At 38.4% G+C, this 20,586-nt stretch overlaps 1 protein-coding gene across 1 annotated transcript in view; it reads left to right on the top strand.

Moving 5' to 3' along the window:
- The window catches only part of Lrriq3 (leucine rich repeats and IQ motif containing 3), a 94,941-nt gene that overhangs the window by 64,480 nt on the left and 9,875 nt on the right, over window positions 1–20,586 (top strand). Inside the window, exon 7 of the mRNA XM_075981027.1 lies at window positions 19,119–19,845. Within this exon, the coding sequence (XP_075837142.1) occupies window positions 19,119–19,845 (727 nt within the window). The remainder of the gene's footprint in view (window positions 1–19,118; window positions 19,846–20,586) is intronic.

Raw genomic sequence — 20,586 nt, 5'->3', positions numbered from 1 at the left:
TTCCCATCCCTCCTCTTCTCCCCTCTTATCCAGATCCATCTCTCATGAGCATGTTTTCCGTTGGCCATCATCCCCTGGGCATGCAGTCCACCCTCAGAGTCTATTGTTTCTCCAGTGAGACTTCCTTGGGGGAAACTAAATTTTTATTTATAAAGGTTTCAACTGGAGATATTTTCTGTGTTTTGATGGAGCATAAAGTTTTGTCACTCTTGCTGATTTTCTCAAAGAACCGACTCATTGTTTCATCGATACTTTGTATTGTTTTATTTATTTGTTTCTATTTTATGGATTTCAACTACGACGTGATTATTTCACATTGTCTGCTCTTCTGTGTGTGATTTGTTCTTTTTGTTCTTGATCTTTCAGGTGCTCTATGAAGTTCCTAGTAAGAGATCGCTCCCTTTTTATGTAGTCATTAGTGCTATGAACGTGCCTTTTAGACGTGACTTCATTGGGTCCTGTAGATTTTGCTATGTTCCACCTCATTTTTATTCATTCTAGAACACTGGTGATTTCTATCTTAATTTTCATCCTGACAGTTTTTCATTCAGTAGCATGTGTTCATGAGCTTGTAAACTTTCTGTTGCTGTTCAGCTTTAATCCATAGTAGTTAGTTAGGATGCAGTTTCCTTGTATTTGTTGAGACTTGTTTTGTGTCTGAGTATGTCATAAAGTTCAGGGAAAATTACATGAGGTGCTGATCATAAGATATATTCTTTTATATTTGGGTGAAATATTCTGTAAATGTTTGTTAGGTCCATTTGGTTTATAATATTCAGAAAGGCAAAAGTGAGGTGTTTGCCAAAATTTCATCACAATGTTGAAAATAATCCATGCATATATCACATTGACGTAAGTTAATTTGAAGAACATATCTGTGCAGCATAATTCTGAGAGCCAGCCTTACTGGATCTGGAATATACCCAAAGACTGGGCTATCTTGATCAGATTTTTTTGAAATGGGAAGAAGGCTTTCTGAAAGAAATTTTTTTTCTGCATATCATCACTCTGGTTGGCAAGATCTTCTCTCTTGTTGCTGCTCAATGAACCTTTTTTCTCCAATTACCAATGTGGCTTCAAGACCAGCAGTTCCCCAGCAATCCTCCAGGTCTGAAGTGCCAGATTGGTGATATTGTGGAACCAAGCCTCATGGACTGAGAAACTACCAACTACTCCAGTCTCTGTCCTTTCAATGTGAGACAGTTGTTGTTGGACTACTGTTGTAGACTGGAAGAAAATGGACTTCAAAGGGAGTGGCACTCTTCGGTGTGGCTCTCCTGGAGTAGGTGTGGCCCTGTTGAAGTTTGTCATTATAAAGGCAGACTTTGAGTTCTCTGTTGCTAAAATTATACCCTCTGAGACAAATCACATCATGTTGCCTGAACAACATGGAGAACTCTTAGCTTCCTCTCCAGCACCATGTCTGCATACATATTTCCATGGCCCATCATGAAGATAATGGATTGAACCTCTGAATGTAATTCACCCAGTTAAATGTTTTCCTTCATAAGAGTTGCTATGGTCATAGTGTTTTTTTCACAGCAATAGAAACCCTAACTAAGAGAGAAGTTGATACCAGGACTTGGGTATTGCTGTGCAGCCTTGACCGTGTTTTTATTTGAAGGAATATAGACCTTGGGACTGTGGGTTAGAACAGAGGCTGAACACTTGCAGTGCTGCTTAACGGGGAGTCTTAGTAGGAACATGGAAGACAGTGGGCTGAGGGTGATAAGAACTGTGGATGCCTGCATTTAGAGATTTCAGAGGAGAAGCATGTTAATAGTGTCATATTTTGATGAAGAAGGTAGCTGCCTTTTGCCCTTATGCAAAGAGTGTGCCTGAAGCTAAAGCAAAGGGTTTTAGGTTAATTTTGTTGGCATAGGAAATCTCAAAACAGCCTGGTATATTCTCTATTGTGTGGTTATTAGTGGTTCCTGTAATGAAGACTTATACTGAAAAGCAGCAAGAGCAGGAAGGAAAAACACAAAATGTACAATTTGAGGAGACAAAGAGTACCAGGAGGTGTAATGGAGCTAAGTCCTGTGTTCAAGGAGACAATCAAATTAAGAAATAGAATATAGGAAGTGATGACTTCAGGGAAAAATCCCACCCAGCTAAGTTTCCTACTTGTAAAAAGGAACTAAAGAAAAGCTTAGAGCTGGATGTGGTCGTTCACAGTTTTATTCCTGGCATACCAGAGGCAGAGGCTGCTGGATCTTTGAGTTTCAGGCTAAGCTTGTCTACACAGCAAGTTCCAGAAGAGCCAACCTTAGGCAGTAAAGGTAACCACTGAAAATGGGAAACTGATGAAGATGTAATTGAAAGTGGGGCCGTGTTCCTGCCCCAGACAAACAAAATGTGTATAGCATTTGTAAAGGAGTTTATTTTTTATATTAATGTATTAAAATAAAACACAAATTATTAGGGAATATGTATATGTATATATATATATGTATATATATATATGTGTGTGTGTGTGTGTGTGGATATGTGCACACACAGACAAAAAGAGGCATGTATATATAATGCAAAAATGTGCACATATATTTTTCCATATGAAAGAACTTCCAACATTTTAAATAAAGTTCCTTTTATATTAATTGAATTTATTCATTTATTTTACATCCTGACTGCAGTTTCTCTTCCCTCTATCCTCCCATTCCTTCACTGTATATCCTTTCACCCACCCAACCTTGACCCCCTGGCTTGTAAATTCTTTCCTCTCTCTCTTCAGTAGGATTCCCCAAACATGGCCCAATTATTGATTCTGGGTCTCTAGATCTGTTTCCATCAGTTACTGGATGAAGTCTCTCTGATGACAACTGGGGTAGTTACCAATATCCCAAACATGCAGTAGGAAGGACAGACTGCAAGTCAATGGTTGCATTGCTGGAGGTAGAGTCCAATTTCTCCACTAGATGTTCCACCCGGGCACAGGACATGGCCAGTTCAGGCTGTGCATCCACTATTGCTAGGAGTCATCCTTGTAGACTCCTGGAAGTTCCCTTTGCCTGATCCCTCATGTTCCCATCTCCACTGGATACCCAGTCTACACATTCAGTCTCTTCTATTTCCCCTTCCCAAGGAGATTCATGAACCTGCTCCCATCCCCCAAACCCTCCTTGTTACTAAACCTCTCTAGGTCTGGATTGTAGCATGATTATCCTTTACAGCTAATATAACTTCAATTATAAATGAGTACATGCCATGTTTGTCTTTCTGGGTAGTCAATGTATCACTATTTGCAGACTATATAATAGTATACATAAGTGAGCCCAGAAATTGTACCAGGGAACTCCTGCAGCTGATAAACACCTTTAACAATGTGGCTGGATACAAGATTAGCTAAAAAAAAAAGTATCAGTACCCCTCTTATATAAAGGATAATCCAGCTGAGAAAGAAATCAGGAAACCACAATAGCCACAAGTAATATAAAATATCTTGGAGTAACTATAAATCAAGCAAGTAAAAGACCTATATGTCAGGAACTTCTTGAAGAAAGAAATTGGAGAAGATATCAGAAGTTGGAAAGATCTTCCATGCTCATGGATCAGTAGGATTAATATAGTAAAAATGGCAATCTTACCACAAAACAATCTACAGATTCAATGTAGATTCAAAATTCCATCAAAATTCCAAAACAATTCTTTACAGATCTTGAAAGAACAATGCCCAACTTGGTATGGAAAAACAAAATACCCAGGATGTCTAAAACAGTCCTGAACAATAAGAACTTCTGGAGGAGTTATCTCCATCTGTGATTTCAAGTCTTACTGAAGAGCTATAGTAATAAAAATAGTATGGTGCTGAAATAAAAACAGACAGATTGATCAGTGAAATAGAATCAAAGACCCTTATGAAAATCTACACATTTATAAATACATGACTTTTGACAAAGAAGCTGAAATTATACAATGGAATAATGAAAGCACCAACTAATGGTGCTCGCATAACTAGATGTCAGCATGCAGAATGCAAGTAAATGTATATCTATCATTCTCCACAAAAGTCAAGCCCAAGTGGATCAAAGAACTCAACATAAATCCAGTTACACTGAACCTCATAGAGGAAAAAGTGGAAAGTGGCCTTGAGTGTATCGGCACAGAAGACCACTTCCTGAATATAATACCCATAGCACAGACACCGAGATTGACAATTAATAATTGGGACTTCCTGAAACTGAAAGACTTCTGTAAGGCTAAGGATAATGTAATAGGACAAAAGAGGAGCCTACAGAATAGGAAAAGATCTTCACCAACCCCACATCTGACAGAGGGCTGATCTGCAATATATATATATTCAAGACACTAGATACCAACAAACAAAATAATCCATTAAAAATGGGGTACAGATCTAAATAGAGAATTCTCAAAAGATGAATCTCAAATGGCTGAGTATCACCTAAAAATTGTTTATCACCCTTAGCTATCAGGGAAATGCAAATCAAGATGATTTTGGGATTCCTTCTTATACCTGTCATAAAGATCAAAAAGCAGATGAGTTATGATGGGGAGGACGTGGGGAAAAGGGAACACACCTCTATTGCTGGTAGGAGTGCAAACTTGGGGAGCCACTTTGGAAATCAATATGACTGTTTCTCAGTAAATTGGGAATCAATCTTCCTCAAAACCCAGCTATACCACTTTTGGGCGCCCACAGGATTTTCAGTCATCACACAAGGCCACTTGCTCAACTGTGTTCATAGCAGCATTGTTCGTAATATCTAGAACCAAGCAACAACCTAGATGCCACTGGAGAGTGACTAAAGGAAATATGGTACATTTGCACAATGAGTATTGCCCAGCAGTTAAAAATATTTTATCACTTTTTTTTTCTGACAGTGATTATTTTTTTTATTGAGAAAAGGAAAAAAAAAGGTTTCCCCTCCTCCCATTCCCCTTCCCCTCCTCCCACCCTTCTCCTCCTCCCCCCACTCCTTTCCCCCTCCCTCTCCAGTCCAAAGAGCACTTTTTATGTGAAGCTTCTTGTTTGTGTCTCTGAGATGCTGACAACTAATGCAGCCCTGGCTTCTGCTGAGTGTGTGCTCTACCAGTGAGCTGTGTCTCCTTCTGTGTCTGTGAGATGCTGACAACTAATGCAGGCCTGGCTTCTGCTAAGTGTGTGCTCTACCAGTGAGCCGTGTCTCCTTCTGTGCCAGTTTGTGGGAAGAAAGATTATACTTTCAGTGCAAAGTTTTTTAGTGTTCATCTCTTATTTTATTTTATGTTGATATTTTTAAAAATAAATGAAATGTAACACGGTTTCCCTTAGAAAAATGATGTGTAAATTTGGATAAAAACAAATTTAATTCAATAATGGACTATTATTTTTCATTGAATATCAGCTGAAAGATTTTAGAATAAGATAACATAATAGTAGTTGTTCAATTTCAGGTGTGGGTTTCAGTGTTGATATTCACAAAAGTAAGTCTAATAGTGGTCAAGTTAAGAATCCTGTTGGATAAAGTTAAGAGTAAATATAAAGGAAGAAAAGTTCCTAATACTGTGTCATGACTCCGAAGTCATGATAGTAGAAGACAAGGCCAGTCTGGACTGTGAGCCAATCTGACAGTGAGTGAGAACCTGTCTCAAACATAAAAGCAAAAGCAAAATTACTTGACAAATAGGCCATAATTTCATGCCCACACTATCCCCAGAACTGAGACAGAAGGAAATCAAATTAATTAATAAAAGAAGTACAGAATTGTACAAAGACATTTGATGTGATATTTATACTATGACTATTGACTATAATTAAAGTATAAAAGAACATTATAAGAGCATTTGAGAAATAATGTACCTGCAATTAACCCTTAATAGCTGAGTTTGTAATATGTAAAATGGTGAACAAAAAAAGTAGTCTATTGGTCAGGTAATAGTCATTCTTTCTATTTAATGCAAAGGGGAATCTGAGTGAGGTTGTAACTCTGTTTTAATCACAGTACAATCTGGTGATGCCCACCTCCTACCAGCTGGCCCGTATCCCCTCCCGCAGCCAGAGCATGTGCCTGAGCAGTGCTGATGATACAGGCTGCCTCTCAGCAGACTCCAGCGCTAGTTATCCTCCCGCTTGAACATCGTCTTAATTTTTCTCTTCCCTAGTTACATAGCAAGCTCTAAGGAAATTTAACACTTTAAAGAAGACTACCAACCACCTCCTCATCCTGAAAAGATGCATGTGGGCTTAGCTTAACCTTATGAGAACTTGAAATGTGTGTGGCCTTTGCCAAATCTTATCTGAAGTTACAATTAGTTGATAAAATGGTAATCACAGATTTTTGCTTATATATAGGATATTATGCTCCCTCTAGAGCCTCTAAAAAGTAACATTTATGGTAGCTTTAATTTTACATACTGTGTGATTTTATGTGTACATCCAAGGAGTGGCTCCTGGCAGCTTCACCTGAGACACGAGCCAGTCAGTGGATCTCAGAGGACTAACTCTGAGTGAACAGCACCTGGGAAGGTAATGCCAATTTGTAAGTGTTACTTTTAAATTAATAAAGCCTGTGTCAATAACTTTGCCAATAATCAGTCTTCCCATGGCTGCAATGTCTGGTTTATTAATATTGATTAGAAACCACATATAATGATGCTGTATTACATATTTTCTGACCTTATACAATTAGCATAATGTCATTTGTAATAAGTCACATATCTCTGAGCACTGTGTCCACAAAACCATATTTCTTTTTTAGTTATTTGCGGGCATATTCAATGTTGGCAATTTTAGTTCTTTAGCAGATAACTAGAACCATTAATAAATGAAGTACGAATGACTCTAGATGGCTGCGTCTGAACTGTAGCCTTGGAAGTTGCTGCTCTCTACTTTTCTGCTGTACATAAACTTAGTGATGTAATCATGCAGACTCTGTGATGACCTCTCAGTACCTCTTAGCCCCAGAGTGTCTCCCTCAATGCTGAGCTTTCCTGACTATGTAGGGATTCATCAGGTAATGGGGTAGGTACTCTGTGGAAAGACTGTAAGAATCTGAAGTGAGTACCTCCCTCCATACTTCCCTTGGTAGTGGTAATTATGACGTGTTCTGCATCATTTCATGTAGAAGATTGAATATACTAGTTAGTTCAGTGTGAGATCCTGGGTGTCACTGAATATACTAGTTAGTTCAGTGTGAGATCATGTAGAAGATTGAATGTACTAGTTAGTTCAGTGTGAGATCCTGGGTGTCACTGAATATACTAGTTAGTTCAGTGTGAGATCCTGGGTATCACTGAATATACTAGTTCGTTCAGTGTGAGATCATGTAGAAGATTGAATGTACTAGTTAGTTCAGTGTGAGATCCTGGGTGTCACTGAATATACTAGTTAGTTCAGTGTGAGATCATGTAAAACACTGAATGTACTAGTTAGTTCAGTGTGAGATCCTGGGTGTCACTGAATATACTAGTTAGTTCAGTGTGAGATCCTGGGTGTCACTGAATATACTAGTTAGTTCAGTGTGATATCATGTAAAACACTGAATGTACTAGTTATTTCAGTGTGAGATTCTGGTTGTTACTGAATATACTAGTTCGTTCAGTGTGAGATCATGTAGATCACTGAATATACTAGTTCGTTCAGTGTGAGATCATGTAGATCACTGAATATACTAGTTCGTTCAGTGTGAGATCATGTAGATCACTGAATATACTAGTTCTTTCAGTGTGGGATCCTGGGTGTCACTGAATATACTAGTTAGTTCAGTGTGAGATCATGTAGAACACTGAATGTACTAGTTAGTTCAGTGTGAGATTCTGGGTGTCACTGAAGTTTTTTGTGAATACTATCGAAGATACTGGTTACACAAGGTATTTAGCAACTAACAAATATCTGCACCTATCTCCTTACCTTAGATTTGTGCTTTTGATACTTCTAATTTTAATTTTATTTGTCTAACAAAATAATTTCACTTTTCTTTTTCATTATAAGTCAAAATTTACAGGTAATATTGGCCTTCATGTGACTGATGAATGCAGAAACATGTCTTATGGCTGAAAGGCTTCAACCAGCTGAAGTCAGAGTATCTGAAATGCTAAGATTCTTTAACCTTCATTAGAATTGGGATGGAAGAAATTTGTAGAAGTGGTGATCTTCATTTCTGAAGACCTTTTACATGTCCTATGCATCTGTACAGAAGCCATTTCTCAACTCTGATAGGAAGCACCAGCTTTAGCATAAATGATATTTCTGAGAACATATCTTATTCAGAGTATAAGGTCACAGGGTTAATTATTTGAAGGTCATCTTGACAAGGTATCTGTGATTACACTATTACAGTCTCCAGTTATTTTTCTCCATTACATCCTCTGTCTTTCTCTAGATTTACTTAAGAATCTGAAGTGAAATCTCAGAAAATTTTCTGTTTCCATTTTGTGCCTCCAACCGTTTTCTTCAGATTCACTGATCATACCTTGGTAACTTCAGCCCACTTGTCTTCACACAATCTTGACAGTCCTTGCTGTACCCCTCATATGTTTGGATGGTGACCTTTAGCTAAAGTAATGCCAATTAAATCACTTAACATGAGCAATTTGAATGCACATGTATGTAAAACTAGAAAAATTCCTTTTCAATCTAACATTAAGTAATGTTGTATTTTGTTTTTCCTACTATATAATAATTTACATTTTTTCTTCTTAATGTTACTGACAGCAACAGAGTGGCACAAGATTATATAGAAATCAAATTGTGTTTGGGTTTATTTTGTAACTAATCAATATTGCCACATAGCTCATGTGCTCCAGTCTGTTGTAACCTCCTGTAAAGTTAGGTGTGAATTATGTGAGCAGTCTCTCCACCTGACTGTGAGTAAAAGTGGAACTCCTCACTTCAGAGTCATAAACAAGAAATTGAATTATTCCATTGTCTTTTTTGTAATGCTCAGAGCACACATGCGCCACTAACATGGCTGTGTGGGCTTCCTGACACGCATACATTTTAAAGCATAGACCAGCTTCACTGTGCCAAGCTATTTAAATTTAGGGTTTGTCTGTGATGAGCCTTGTGATGAACCATGCTGGCAAATGCAGACTTAGTCCACAGCATCAAATGATGAAATATAGGAATATAGTCACCTCTATATTGTGCCTCCACTGGCTCACCTGGAAAGAGGGCAATCATATGTTTTGAATACCATATATTTTCCTGTAATACATGAAAGGCCATTGATATGCCAGATATTCTGTAGCTAAAAGCAAAGACATCAGGAAACTAAGTAGTGATTCTGTCTGTGGTACTTGATGGTATGTGGCCATTCACCCTATGGAGAAAAGACCGGTATGGGAAAGCTGTGACTTGCAAAGTAAAGTGTGAGCATGGAGACTTCCAAATCAAGGCCTCCTATGCTGGGGAAAACTATCTACAGAAGCCTGTAAAAACACTGACAAGGGTAAGAGTTTGTACTGAGTGTGTGGACTTCTGGTCTACCATTCCTGGATAGCCTCATAGTAGCTTCTGTTCAGTTCCTAGACCTGTGAAAACACTGACAATGGTAAGAGTTGTACTGAGTGTGCGGACTTCTGGTCTACCATTCCTGGATAGCCTCATAGTAGCTTCTGTTCAGTTCCTAGAGTTTCATGAGAGCAGTGAGACAACGATGAGCACAAAAGGTCTGAACACTGGATATGCCTCGGCAAGAGCCTTGGTATGATTCCCGCCATCTGGGACTGGTAGAATGCCACAGATTAAATACCCACAGCAACAAGGAGTGGTATCAGGGAAAACAAGGAGTTTCTAATCTTACACACATGCAGATGGGAGGCTCTTGTACCTTGCACTTGAAGTGCTTACCCAGGTTCCCATGTGATTCCTAGCTCATGGAGCAGATAAACAAAGCAGAAACTCAGAAAGCCCAAAAAGAACTCAGGGAAAGTAGTATGAGGGAAGCTCAGAAGTCAGTGTGAGGCCTGTGCATAGCTGTTGTGTGTGCTGTGCTGTGCCTGAGATTTCTCTCTCATTATTTACATGTAGCTAGCATGTCTAAGGGGCACGGAACCAGTGAAACAAGACTTGAATTTTTGGTTTACATCTTTATACTAAAATGTTATGCATACCTTATCGGAGACACGGCATTACATATGGAGATTCTGCTGTCAGTGGGACTCTTGGGCAGTCTTATCAGGGTGTTCAATGTTTGCACAAGGTGAGCAACAGGTTGATAATGACTAATTTTTATGTTTTTATTTTTTATTAATTTCTCAGATTTTCTTAAATTTGGTTAGAGACTTACATTGTAGGTCTAGTTAATAGATTGTGGCTAAGGAACTTGTTCCTCATTCTAGCACAGGTGTAAAGCACGTCAAATGCTCACTGTCATGGGCATGAATTGATAATCTGAGAAGACAAGGATGATCGTATTGCATATAAACATTCCAGGTACATTTTTGAACGTAGCCATGCTTGAGTTTGGGAGTTTTAAATGCTATGTGACTAACCTGCTAGAAAGAGATACCGGGTCTCAAGTGACTATATTAATAGCCTCCCAAATAAATTGAAAAAAAAATGTGTTACTAGTATTGAAGAGGCAAATTTACTGAAATTCGAAGTCAACACTTTGGCAATATACAATAAATATAAACAAACTTTGAAACATAGATTCTGAAAATTGTGGAATGCATACATGAAGAAATGATAGGCAGAAACTGTAGACAGAGACTGCTCTTTCGTTTCCCAGATGGGAATAATCACACAGAAACTATACTAATTGCAGCACTGCTTGGCCAATAGCTTATGTGTATCCCTAGCTAGCTAAATTAACCCATCTCTATTATGCAGTGTATCACCATGATGCTGTGGCTTTCCCAGTAAGGTTCCAGAGTCTGTCTCCTTTGGCAGGTGTATGGCATCTCTCTGACTCCACCTACTCTCTCTATCTTTGTTCTGATTTCCTATCTGACTTTATTCTGCTCTGCCATAGGCCAAAGCAGCTTGTTTATTAACCAATGGCATAAAACATATTCACAGCATGCAGAAGAGAATCTCACATCAAGAAACAGATAACATGGCAATGATAACTAAGACTTCTATCCACACGCATGTGAGCATCAGCAAGTGTCCATAGCAGCTGAGCCGTGCACACAACCTTGTCAAAATCCTAATGAGTAGTTTTTGTTATTAGAAATAGAAGCATTGGTTCTAAATATATGTTTATAGAATGCAACAGCCTCCCCATGCTCAAAGCATATTTAGTGTATAAAGAAAACTAAACTTGACAACTCATATTCACCAATACATAATGCAAATTCAAAGTTATCAAGTCTATGAGACTGGTGTAAAGTCAACATTACATGAGTGCTGATTGGATATGATGTGTGTGTGTTTATGTATATTTATGAGCACAAGGCAGTTAACAAGGAAACAGTCTTGTTCATGGAAAAATGTCACCAAGGTAGTGAGTACAAGTGTAACTTTCTCATGCCACAGACAAAGCTGCTTTACCTTTGACATGGGCTCCAGTGTGTATTGTGATAGCTCAGTCTTTAATATTTACAGTAGCTTAAAGATGTCTCCAAAGTATTATGAAATAAAAAAAATGGTGTTGCAATATGGCTGTCAGGAGTAGAAGCCAAATCACAACAACAGAAGTAACTATAAGCACTCACCAGTTGGCTACTAAGACACACGTGTTTCATTTAATTTAAAATCAATTTGAATAGTTCTAAAAAGTTGTAAAGTTATTTTAATTGTTTTAATGTTAACTATTATTTGGTAAATTTGGAAATTGGATTAGATTTACGTGAAGTCTACAATAAATAATAGTTCTTCTGAGAGATTACAGACAAACATGGTCTTGGGTAGTTCTCCAGAAGTACGGTTTTCAGGAGACAACTGAGAGAGCTGCACAGATGAAGGGAACCTGCAGACCGTGCAGTACTCGTGCAGAGGACTGCAGTTATTAATAATCGTGTATATTGACAGCGGACTGCAGTTATTAATAACCGTGTATATTGACAATTTGTGTTACTCCAAAGGAATATTCTTATTGCAAGAAGACAACAGTTTGAAAATGTATTAATAAAATTTAAAATATGTTTTGGGAAATGAATTTAATTATGCTTTTTAATTAGTAGAATGCTTGTGTATGTGCTTTGGTACAGACACTATACATTGTGGGAATAGCATTCTGCGTGCATTCTTAATGTAGTTTACCAAGCATATCTTTTCTTCCAGACGTCCTTTTCCCAACAAACTTTGCCACTACCCACCTATTCATGCAATCTAGATACTACTATTAATCTTTGATAGCTTATTTTTTAAGATGCCATCTAATTCACTAGCAAGCCCTCTGGTTTTATATATGAAGCATTCCTCATGTTTGTGTTATTCTATAGCTTTGCTGTTCATCAACAAAAATTGTTTGAACTACCAGCTTGTCTCTTAACCAGTCACCCTCTTAAATCCTTGTGATCCATGTTCAAATCTGCTCTCTTTATGGTAAAAACAAACCACACAGATCTTCTGTACATACGTGACTGCAGAGCTCACTGTTTCCTGTGGCCTCTCTGCAACACCTGACCTTCTTCATGGCCCACTGCGGTCTGTCTTGCAGTTTGCCGCCTTATGATCTTAATGTAGTTCATCTTTCCTTCTGCAGTTCCCATCACTGTCTGCCCCAGCTGTTCTTTTGTTCCTTCTTACTGACCTCATTCGGGATTAAGTCAATTTTTCCTAAAATGTCTTCCTCTTCCACCAAATTGAACCTCTTGACCATCAGTGCACATCTTCACTAGAACACTAGTTCTTATTTGAAGGTTTTCTTCTCACCTTTTTCCCTGCTTCAAGAGAAATTTCTTGAGACCAGACACAATTAATTTCTTAATGTCTCACTTACCTCCTTTCTTAAAAGATATGCCTGAAACACAATAAATTTTCAATTTTTCATATACTTTCTCATTTATGTAAATGAGAAAAGTTGTTATCTAATGGTTATGGTTATCACAGAAAACAATTTTTGGATTAAAGAAAGATAGGTATAATTTATTAAAAAATAATTCTCAAATAAAAAAGAAAACTAAAGTATACAACAAAAGTAAGAACTAGGAACTAGAAGGAGTTGAGTAGGGATGTCTTGTTTTCCACCTCTGTGTATCAATTATGCTAAAATATGAATAGGTGTATCGAAAGGTAAAAAATTAGAACATGCAACCAAATTAATTTTAGAAAGCTATATCTATCTAATTTCAGTGACTGCCAGGGGAAGGAAATTGGCATCTTCTACACTAGTAAAACACTGAAACTGAGAACTGAGACCCAAGACTAGATAAATGCCCACATATTTTTTTTAATATAGTAAGCCCATTATTTAGAAAGAAATTAAAATAGTGGGATAATTAATGTATCAGACTGAATTGTTATGACATGAAGTAGAAACAAATAATTCAGAAGAAAGAGAGAAGTTAGCTGTAATATGGTTTGAGGTAGCAACTAAGAGGTCAAGATATTTTATAAGAGACTGTGAATATATATGATCTTTTGAAGGCTCTGTCTGGCTTCTAACACTGTGTTTATTTCTGCATTGGAACTTGCTTCATTGGGCCTCTGCAGTATCCTTCTATAAATGTTACTTGAAGGTGTTTGTTTTAGAAGAGAGCACAGCCATCCTGGGTTCTCCATTCTACAGAAAGTGAAGGTCTTCATAAAGCCCCAGGTCTGCTCACATATTCCAACTGATTATCAAAACACAAGGGAGCTGGAAAAGACAAGCTTGAGATAGAGCTAGCAGGGTGAGGACTTCTCATCCTTATTTGCACTTTGGACAGTTATTAGTTTCTAGGGGAGGATCGTATTTGTCAGGTAGGCCTAACTTCCTGGTTTACAAACAAGGCATGCATTTAAATTCTCGGGTATGGGGTAAGAGCCATGCCAATGTTCCTCTGTTAGCCAGCCAAAAGATAGTAATAATAGTTCAGTATTTTATTTTATATTTTAGGCTTCTTCTAAAGGAAAAAAAAAACTAAAAAAAAAGTCTAAAGTTTTCCCAAAATTTTTGAATCACAAACCTTATTAGGGGTTAAAGATTGTGACAAACTAGAAAAGGTTTCTTTGCGAATGGGCTGGTTTCTGTTACAGGTCTGGAGGGCTCCATTGTTTCCTCCCATGATGCATTTGCCTCATGTCTCCTTGGCAGGGACCACAGCCTTTCATGGCCCTCATCTTACCTGGGGGGAGCTTACTGGGCAGGCTGTGCTCCATTATGAGTCATGAGAAAAACAAGCAGAACGTTTACACAGGAAGGTTTTCCATTTTTGTTACTCAAACAAAAGTCACGCTTTGTTAAAGATGGTTGCTGTAGCCTGAGGATAGGAAGAAACATTCATCGTTGGTGAGTGTTGAAGGGCTCTTGGTGCATCCAGGATACAGGAGTTTCAGGGGACACCTGTGGTCATGCTCAATTTTCCACCATAATATTTTACCCTATTGTGGTGTTTCAGCACAGCTAGGAATTGCGCTAATATCTGCTTTTTATGTATCGTCAGGACTACTATTTAAGTCAGTGAAGTAGCTGTGATTTCTAAAAGTACATTTCAAATGCCAATTCTTTTTAGTCTAAATTTAAAAAAATTACTATATGAATGAGGAGTGTTAAAGTGAACCATGTGAGTCATATTTCCCATGATGCAGTAAGCTGAATAAAAGGCTATTTCAGTAGCAGGGTCAAGCAATGTCTGGAAAATGTGCACCCTTGTATCCTTGGGCATTTCCCTGCACTCAGCCTAGGTCAGACATGCAGAACGGAATGTGCCAGTGTCACCTCTTCCACTTTGTTTTCACACCGTAACATGACAGTCCCTATTATTTTCTGTCAGTGTCCTTTTATCCAAAGGATGTGCTCCCTCCATGGGGCTAGACAGGTAACCTTTAGCCCATTTCTCTTAAACTATGTTTATTATTCTTTCACCAATTAAAAAATAGGATGCTAACTTTAAATCTAATATTCTTAAACATTTTTGTTAATATAATTTTAGTTTTAAAAAATTATATAATTGTGTCCCTTTTCTTGTCTCCACCCCCGCCCCCCCGAGTTACATGTTTTCCCTATCTCCCTCTCAGATTGATGGCTTCTTTTTCTTTATAAGTTACATGTTTTCCCTATGTCCCTCTCAGATTGATGGCTTCTTTTTCTTTATAAGTTACATGTTTTCCCTATGTCCCTCTCAGATTGATGGCTTCTTTTTCTTTATAATCATTACACACATGCACACACACATGCACACACACACCAACTCACACACCCACAGATACACAAATGTAAATACGTCATGCTGAATATCCTTTTGTGTTTTGTGTATGACCTCAGGGCTGACCCCTTTGTATCAGATAAACAATTCAGGGGCTCATTCCTGGGAGTCATCACTTGTCTGTAGCTTGTCATCTGGGCAAGGGACTCTGAGAATCTTCAGGTTGGGAATTAAAATGTACATTGATATTTTCATTGTTCAGTTCTTGGCAGAAGTCTGCTGTGAGAATGTATCTCCTAGAAACGTCTGCTGAAACAAGCAAACCTGAGCAGTGACAAATTACTAAAATATTTTATTTAGCACTGACTTACTCTAGACTACAGAAGAGCTGCTGTATGTGTGGTCTCCAAGCGTTCAGGTTTGAACTCCTGTGCACAGTGCTGTAATGATCACCGTTGTGGATTTGTGTATGATTAGAGGATTCATGGACAGCAGCAAAGGAACTTCTACCCCACATCACCTGTAATTTGTCTATTGAAAATGCCCTTTGCCATCTCCACAATTGAACATAACCACTCTCTTGCCTATCATGATGCTCTCACTAGGGTCCAGTGGAAATGCTTGATACCATTAGCAGAGTTGAGACATGGACAAAACACAGAAGAAATCCATGAGAAGACTAACACACGAGAGTCATCACAAGGGAACAGAACGAGGAGATGAACAGCAATATTTCAGATCACTTTTGTTAATGTTCTTAAGTTTCATGGTGGAGAAATCTCTCATCTTTGGCGAAAGCTCTTTCTCCACACCATATTCACATATTATTGAGCTCTATAACCTCCTTCTTATTCCTAAATCTTGTGAAAGGACTTGGGACTCTTCTTATAAAATAGAAATTGTCTCTAATTAAAATGGTTGTATTTAGAAGCATAACGATAATTCTTAAAGATATATTGTCACCAAAACAGACGTGAACCAAAGTCACATGTGCAATTGACAAAGATACTGAAATAATTAACAAGAATAAACAGGCTAAGTAATCACAGTGTGGGACAAGCTGGGTATCTATAATTCAATGCACTTTTTAATTAAAGAAGACTCTTCTCTTATACCTTTCACAAATAGGCAATTTTCAATTGACTAGAAATTTAATTATTATAAGACCTGAAACTATAACACTTATAGAGAACAGAGAGACATGAGTTTTGACAGGAATCCTAGCAACACTCTATTTTATATACACATAACATGGGTAGCATAACTAAGAATGAGTGAGACTGCATCAATTAACTCTTTGCTGCATAACAAAGAAATAATACAAAAGATAATGCATGGGATGGAAGAAATATTTATGCATTGCATATCAGATATTGGAAGATATATAAAAAGCATAAGAAACTCATGTCTCTCGGTGACAGAAACAAACATAATAAAGAGAATTGGAAAGAGGTTCTGAACATTTCCCGAACAGAAAAAAAGAGTCCACAGGTTTACATGAATTGGTATAAAAGAATTAGGCATATAAATTACACACGATTTTATATAAACATGGAAACTAGAGAATCAAGTTATGTCCCTAGCCCACATAGCAGTAGAAGTAGGCGTTTCACCTGCTCACACTGGCTCCATACTCAAGGCTTTAAGTAGTTGAAGCCATTCTACTCCTGAGAACCAGATTCGTGTCTCCATTTGTCCACCCTTCCTTCCAACAACTGTAACTGCTGACGAATTATCACTCTATGATACTAATTTTGTGTAGAATACTAAGCTGGAGTTTAATCAAAGGAGCTGCATCTCCCTAAAGGGCCCTATGTCTACTTTGTTACCATTGCTTGCCTTTGATGGCTTGTGACCAACTACATGGTGAGAAAACTGACATAAGGCTTAAGATTCCTTCCTTGTTTATTGATTATAGAAAAATACTGTATAAATGACATTAAAAGTGAAAATAATCTGAACAGACAGCAGAACAAACAGCATTCCGCAAAAATATAAATGTACCCAAAGGCCTGGTGTTTGGTGAATATAGTGTATGTAAGTGTAAGGACAGCTCCTTATACGACTGGTCCTTTTCATAATGTGACCCACAGCTATAAGTTAGCACCGGCCTTTGTCCTGCCAGTGAGGAGACACTAAAGTTTGTTTTCTTTTGCACAAAAGGCACAAAAATTTCAGAGGCACACTCCAGGAATGTACACGCTAATCGTGAGTGCTTTCTGAGCAATACTGTGGTACAGTGCAGGTCACAAATGCAGAAGAATTGCTGGGCTAGTCCAGCAGACACCAACACAGGTTCCACTGTCTGGCTTTAGCCATTTTTTAAATATTTATCTTTGGATACTTTGCCTTTGTATCTTCAAATACTGCATTTTAATTATTTGCTCATTTTATTATTTAATGGTATACACTGCTTCGTCTCCTTACATGGATATCCTTTGGGCCTTTAGCTAAAATGCTTGGCATTTCTCTCTGTTCTGTCTGCTTGTTTGTGTCGAACAGCAGCTTTTCTTCATGGTCAACTTCACCACCGTGTGCTCTAGCATGATCACTGTAACATAAAGACATGAAAGGAATCCTGGAAGAGAGATGATGCACTGTAGTCCCAGATGCAAGCTCAAGCAAAGGGAGGCAGTCTCATACTGGAAGCATTTCTTTTTTGATATTAGTATGCTTTTATATCTGTGGCTTATATAATCTTTTATATCTGTGTTTCCCTCTTTACCAGTAGATTTATAAAGAGTAAATATGGAAACAACAGAATGTTAGTTATTGTATTAGTCAGGCTGGCTGTCATAACAAAGAGACCCAGAAGTGCATTTGGTCTTCTGCCTGGTTCTAACTTTTATTTGGCTCCATCAGAGTCCCAGCTTGATAATTCTCATGTACGACTTGTGTTTTGGCTGGTGGCTCTATTACCAGGAACTCTTTTGTCTCACTGCTTCTTCTTGGCCTGTGTCATCCTCAGGTTTGTACAGTGGTCAAAAGACAGCAGAGGAGACATATGTCCTTTAATGGCCTTGGATAAGATGAGACAATGCATTTTTGTTCCCTATTGGGAGAAATTCCTCTCACCCTGGCATGCAGTAGCAAAGCAAAGGGACCGAATATTGTGAATGTCTTTCGAAAATAGAGGACAAACATTTTGATGGCAGCTACTAGATTTCACTACAGTTAGAAATAAAAGTTAACTAATAACAATACCACTGCAAAACACAGGATAATACTGCTCTTCTACATTTGACCTAAAGCTGCCTGGCCCAAGATCCCTCAGCTAACACACTCAGTACGTGCACAAAACTAATAGCCTAATAGGAGAATTATTTTGGAACGAAGAACTATTCAGAGCCAACCACAGCAATGGAGCTCTGACCACTCCAGACCATGTCCAAATTGGCCAATGATAAACTGATTAATGCGGCGGCTCATAGCACAGAGCAGAGGACTCTCGGGGACCGCTGGTGATGGGTGCTACCTGACTCATGCTGTGCTTGTTCCCTGTAACTTCTTCAGTTTAATTTATGTGAGGTTTTCATTTTAGTAAACTACAGAATTCTGTCTAAATATATTAAAAATGATGTCTAACTCCATAAAACATATTCCTGAGCATGTAAACACTGCACCCAAGTGCATAAAAGCTGTGACCTAGTTAGTACTGTATCCTTAGTAATAAATGCTTTGTCTGAGTAGCATGTGTGAGATGAAGCGGCACTACTGAGGCCATGAAGCTACATCACTTTGAGGAGTGATGCCTCTGAAGTGCGTTCACATGGGAAGATGCTGTACTGAGAGTTTCTCATGCAATATCACAACTTAAAACATGGGGAACATTTTCTTAAAGTGATTACATTACTTCCAATGTATTTTATGTAGCTTCCAAAGAATTTTGAAGAGAAATTAAGCTAAGTTCTTACGTTGTTTTTCTGTCTGCTCTGTTATAGGTCAGAAGGAGTCTATATCTGACTTTGAGGATGAAGAAGTGGACATTAAGTTTAGGATATCTGCTGTGAAGTCTCCTTTATATTCCCCTAGATCATTCAAGTATGGTGCAATGTTGAGGGAAATGAAGCAGGACTATTTCCCGGATTACCTCCAGCCCCTGCCTAGCACTCGTTCAAAGCTAGCAATTGAAAGAGAGACTCTACAGCAGCTGAGGAAAAGGAGAGAGTTTTTAACCTCACAGAGGACAGACATAAAGCTCCACATTCTTAATGATCTTGATAAATATCACTCAGAACGAAAGCATCAAGAAAAACAATCAGAAAAATCAACAGCCATAGTTAAAGCACAAATTGCCCAGGAAAGAGCTAGGCTCAACATTAGAGAGAACTTAAGGAAGAAGACGTATATGGCACAAAAACTAATGGAAAAGGATAATGAGATAATCAAGAGAGGCTTACGGCAAGTTTGGAAGGAAAAACTTGCTTACCTTGAAAAAGTTAGAGAGCGGAAAACTACATTTCTAGCTGAAAAAAAGCTAAATGCTGCAGATCATTCTCTAGTGCAGACCATGAGCAATGAACGGACCCTTCTGCTCAGAGGAATCATGCAAGTTGACAGAATGAAGCAAAACATGGCCAACTTAAAACAGAAGTGCCAGAATGTCAACAAGAAATGGAAAACAGAAAAATACAAGCAAAGTTTGATGAGGCAGATGAAGGAGCTCAGGTAGGCACACGGCTAAGCTAAGGCACAGCCAAGTCCTAGTCCGCTGTGATTTACAGTCCATGCTGAATTCTTTGGATGCATTTTCTTTTAGCTTGACACTTTGTACTTGAACAACAGAAGCAAGCTAAATGGCAAAAATTATGTGCTGGTTTGTTACTAAGGATTGGGAAACACAAGAATTCTTCCATTTCTTAACATTCTTGAAGAAATCCTGCTTTGTTTATAGTTGCACAGTTAGGTAATCACTGCTGTCCTGCTTTCGGCAGTGATGGCAGCACCCCCCAGGTCCTCCTGCACACTGGAAATGCTCTTCCTGTCTTCTGATCTCTGCCAGTGTCTGAGATGGAACCATCTCCATTCGTCCTGTGTCTCTCCTAATTTAACTGGCATCATATCTAAGAACTCACATGATCCTTTGCACCCAGACCTCCGCCTCTATTCTCCTCCCCTGGACCTATTTCTGTGTGTCAACTGTAAATATGAACTGGTTCTGTTTTTGCTGTTGTTGTTTGTGTGAGATAGGGTCTCAGGTAGCATAGGTAGACCTCAATCTGTGTGGCAGAGGGTATCTTTGAACTTTAGATCCTCCTGCCTCCCCAGAGGGTTAGGATTTCAGGTATGTGAAATCACATTTCAGCGCCCAGTTTATGGGTGTTGGAGACTTGGATTGAAGTCAGGACTTCATAAAATTGAGGTAACCCTCTGTCAACTCCTCAGTGGTTCTGACTGTGTAATTTCTTA

Source organism: Microtus pennsylvanicus, chromosome 7, assembly GCF_037038515.1.
Source record: "Microtus pennsylvanicus isolate mMicPen1 chromosome 7, mMicPen1.hap1, whole genome shotgun sequence".
In the NCBI taxonomy this organism is placed as follows: Eukaryota; Metazoa; Chordata; class Mammalia; order Rodentia; family Cricetidae; genus Microtus; species Microtus pennsylvanicus.
Note: the sequence above shows the minus strand (reverse complement) of the source record. Positions and strands in the feature narration are given on the sequence as shown.